The sequence below is a fragment of the Emiliania huxleyi genome (assembly GCF_000372725.1).
Source record: "Emiliania huxleyi CCMP1516 unplaced genomic scaffold EMIHUscaffold_5707, whole genome shotgun sequence".
Classification (NCBI taxonomy): Eukaryota; Haptophyta; order Isochrysidales; family Noelaerhabdaceae; genus Emiliania; species Emiliania huxleyi.
This window is the reverse complement of record NW_005197717.1, coordinates 1-1,539: the sequence shown is the minus strand read 5'-3', so window position 1 is coordinate 1,539 and position 1,539 is coordinate 1. Positions and strand designations below refer to the sequence as shown.

General features: G+C 63.5%; 2 protein-coding genes across 2 annotated transcripts; one reads left to right on the top strand and one right to left on the bottom strand.

Moving 5' to 3' along the window:
• Positions 1–5: 5 nt before the first annotated feature.
• EMIHUDRAFT_124555 (hypothetical protein) lies at positions 6–613 on the bottom strand (the record flags this gene model as incomplete). Its single annotated transcript, XM_005764937.1, has 1 exon — positions 6–613. A coding segment is annotated over one exon (608 nt), but the record flags the coding sequence as incomplete, so codon positions are not given.
• Positions 614–1,065: 452 nt separating this feature from the next.
• EMIHUDRAFT_257099 (hypothetical protein) lies at positions 1,066–1,419 on the top strand (the record flags this gene model as incomplete). Its single annotated transcript, XM_005764936.1, has 1 exon — positions 1,066–1,419. One exon carries the CDS (start codon positions 1,066–1,068, stop codon positions 1,417–1,419), a length of 354 nt encoding a protein of 117 aa, XP_005764993.1.
• Between the last annotated feature and the right edge of the window lie 120 nt (positions 1,420–1,539).

Genomic DNA, 1,539 nt, shown 5'->3' with positions numbered 1-1,539 from the left:
AAAACATCGCCGAGAGCTCGAGCCGCGCGAGGTCGATCGCGACCAGGTTCGAGACGGCGGACGACGACCACGAGGCGACCGAGCCGAGCTCGAGCCGCATCATCTTGTGGTAGACGGCCGCAGAGAGCCCAACCTTTGCGCGCATGCCGCACCGCGAGCCAAACCAGAGGACCTGCTGCAGCGACGCCGTGTTGACGAGGCAGAGCGCGCCGATGGCCGCGACGATGCCGAGCCGCGTCCCGACGGAGCCGGTGCCGGTGCGGAGCTCGCGAACCAGAGTCGCGATGAGGAAGGGCTGGGCGCCGTCAGTTGCGAGGCCGACCAGCATCCAAAGGCTGATGGAGAGCTGGAAGCGCGGCCAGAGCAGCGACAGCGTGGCTCGCTGGGTCGCTCGGCCCGAGCCGTCGAGCTGCCGCTTTGACAGCGCCGCTCGGAAGCGCTCCAGCAGGACCAAGGCGTCGTCCTCTGCGGGCAGGCGGGGCAGCCCGTCGAGGGTGAGCGTGCCGCGCTTCGAGCGCATCAGAGGCGTGAGGTAGACGTGATAGAACTCGGCGGCGAAGCCGATGCGAAGCCGAGGCGGCTGCTCTGCCGGTGGCTGCTCGACGTGCTCCATTGGTTCTCGTAGTCAGCAAGGCGCTAGAGATTGCTGCGCAGATTGCTGCAGCTACTAGGAGCGGGAGTTCGAACGACCAGGTCTTGCAAATACCGCGAGGCTGCTGAAAGCGAGCGAGGCTGCTGAAGCGAGTCCACTGGAACTAGGAGCTCCGGCCGCCGGGGGCGCGGTTGCTGGAAGTGTCGCCGAATTTCTTTCTTCCGCATGGATGTCCTCTTTTCTTCAAGAGAGAGATTTTCAGTGTATGTGGCTCTTACGAACATTCCCGTAGGAGGACTCTGCTGACAGGATGTTTGAAGACCAACAAGAAATCACGACTCTTTTTCTTCAGTGCGCGCCAGTCCCGTGCCCAGTGTTGTGCGAGGGAGTTATCGGGAGCACTTGGAGCAAGGGGAATTTTCTTTTCTTCTGTCCAAACTTTTCGTCCGTCCGCACTCACTCCTCTCGCCGCGATGGTGTTCGACAACCTCGGGGGCAGGATCGCCTCACACCTGGCCAGGCACTGGAGCCGCTACCTCATGTACGGGGCGACCACGGCCGTCGGCGTGGCTGCGGCGGCGCTCCTCCACCGGGTGCCTCCGACGAGAGGCCGGAAGGTGGTTGGCCACCTCGGCTTCATCGCCGTTGCCGTCGCAATCTGCATGCTCGCGCCACACGACTACCAAGACGTCATCTTCAGCCCGACTGGCGCAGCCGTCGCCGGCGTCTTCTTCCCTGTTCTCGAGTCAATGCGCGCAGTCTGCTCGGTCACAGAAGAGGATGACCGGAGATGGCTGCAGTACTGGCTGGCTCAGGCGAACCTTTAAGGGTGGCCCCCCAAGCAACCTTCTAGGGGGCTTCGGGCTGAAACCCCTTCCAAATAAGCAGGCGGTGGGCGCGAACCGCCTTGATTGCCCAATGGCAGGGCCCCTCTTTTCCCCCTGGGG